The sequence below is a fragment of the Zingiber officinale genome, chromosome 2B, assembly GCF_018446385.1.
Source record: "Zingiber officinale cultivar Zhangliang chromosome 2B, Zo_v1.1, whole genome shotgun sequence".
In the NCBI taxonomy this organism is placed as follows: Eukaryota; Viridiplantae; Streptophyta; class Magnoliopsida; order Zingiberales; family Zingiberaceae; genus Zingiber; species Zingiber officinale.
Window position 1 is genome coordinate 72,993,728 of NC_055989.1, and position 1,776 is coordinate 72,995,503.

Here is a 1,776-nt window from a genome sequence, read left to right on the forward strand (position 1 = left end):
TCCGAGTTGTTTAAGGCATATCTACCCCTCGATGAGTCTAATCTTTTAAAATGGGTAGAAAATTTAAAAAAAACACTTTTAATTATTCATATCATTAAAAAGACATTTCTTTTTTTTTTTAAAATTTTTTTTTATCAAAACAGCATCCACCAATAATTTTACCAAAGTTTCATTATCTTAGAGAGTTTGACCATCAAGATGGTCGCGTTGACTGATTTATATTTTAAAAAGTTAATCAATAGAGAATAAATTAATATTTTAGGTATATAATGACACGAATAATTAGGATGCTCTTTTGATTTATTTATTTTTTGCTTTTATAAAATGCCCCTAAACTTTTATTAATATCAAAACACCTCTATAAACAATGTTCCTTCTTAAATGATTTGGTAGTAATTTAGAAGGAGGAAGTTTTATTTGCATTTATTAGATTAGGAAGGTAAAATATATTATTTTAAAATATAAAGGTGAAAATAAAATGTGATAAATAAAAATAAATTAATAAAATTAATTAGATCAATTTTTCAGTGCACACTTTTTTTTTTTGGTACTTTTTGCATGGGCCCTTCTTCTTCCTCCTGCTCATGAATTTAAACCCCCCACGGACTGCTACGCTTGATGCTCTGCATGAAACTGCATCTCCTCTGTTCCCCATGGAGCACAACCCACTGCACTACCCTCATTCGAACTCTTCCTCCTCTTCTTCTTCTGCTTCTTCTCCTTCCTCCATTGCCGCTTCTCCACCGAGCTGCAGCGGAGGCGCAGTTGCAGCAGCAGCAGCCGTTGCAGCCAACAAGAGGAGGAGGGAATCTGCATCATCTGAAGAGGATATTAATGGCGGCGCCGGCAAGGGGGCGTGCTCCTACCGCGGGGTGAGGATGCGGAGCTGGGGCAGGTGGGTCTCGGAGATCCGCGAGCCGCGGAAGAAGACCCGCATCTGGCTCGGCACCTTCGCCACCGCCGAGATGGCGGCGCGCGCGCACGATGCCGCCGCGCTCGCCGTTAAGGGCCCAGCCGCCGCCGTGCTCAACTTCCCTGATCTCGCCCCTCGCCTCCCCCGCGCAGCCTCGGCCTCCCCCGGCGACGTCCGCGCCGCGGCCGCCCTCGCCGCGGTCTTCCCCGATAACAATGGCCGCGGCCACGACGACCCCCACGACGGTAAGGTCGACGGCGCCAATGGCGACGAAGAAGGACTCTTCGACCTCCCCGATCTCTTTCTTGACATAAGCCACGAATTCTGTTACGATTCGTTGTCAACGTGTCTGCCGACGTCCTGGGTCGCTGCCGGCGGCCATATAGAGTTTGCGGCGGCGGCGGAGGCGGAGCAATTCTTGTGGGACTTTTAAATTCAATTTGTATAATTATATGTGGGTGATTATAAAATAAACCCTCCCCTTTATAAATTTATTAATATCATAATATTTCTATTTAATCCTTCTAAATTATCATCTAAATAACTCACTTATTAATAAAAAAACATCTTAACAATAAATTAAGAATATTTTAAACTGTTTCGATGGAATTTAATAATTACCTCGAATGCATTTTAAAAACATAATATTTTTTAAAATACTCTCAACATTTAATATTTTTTTAAATTTTTTTTATCATTTCATTAATTATTATCAAAATATTTTTTTCTCCCTTAATATGATATGAGTGATTTAAATGGTTATTTTAAAAAGAGGTAAAATAGATATTGTAAGGGTATTTTTATATTAATAAATTTTTAAAAATCTACTATGAAATGCATATGGAAAGCATATAATAAAATAA

At 39.5% G+C, this 1,776-nt stretch overlaps 1 protein-coding gene across 1 annotated transcript; it reads left to right on the forward strand.

Moving 5' to 3' along the window:
* Nucleotides 1-638: 638 nt before the first annotated feature.
* LOC122048343 (ethylene-responsive transcription factor ERF039-like) lies at nucleotides 639-1,346 on the forward strand. Its single transcript, XM_042609924.1, has one exon. The coding sequence runs from the start codon at nucleotides 654-656 to the stop codon at nucleotides 1,344-1,346; it is 693 nt and encodes a 230-aa protein (XP_042465858.1). The 5' UTR covers nucleotides 639-653.
* Nucleotides 1,347-1,776: the final 430 nt, after the last annotated feature.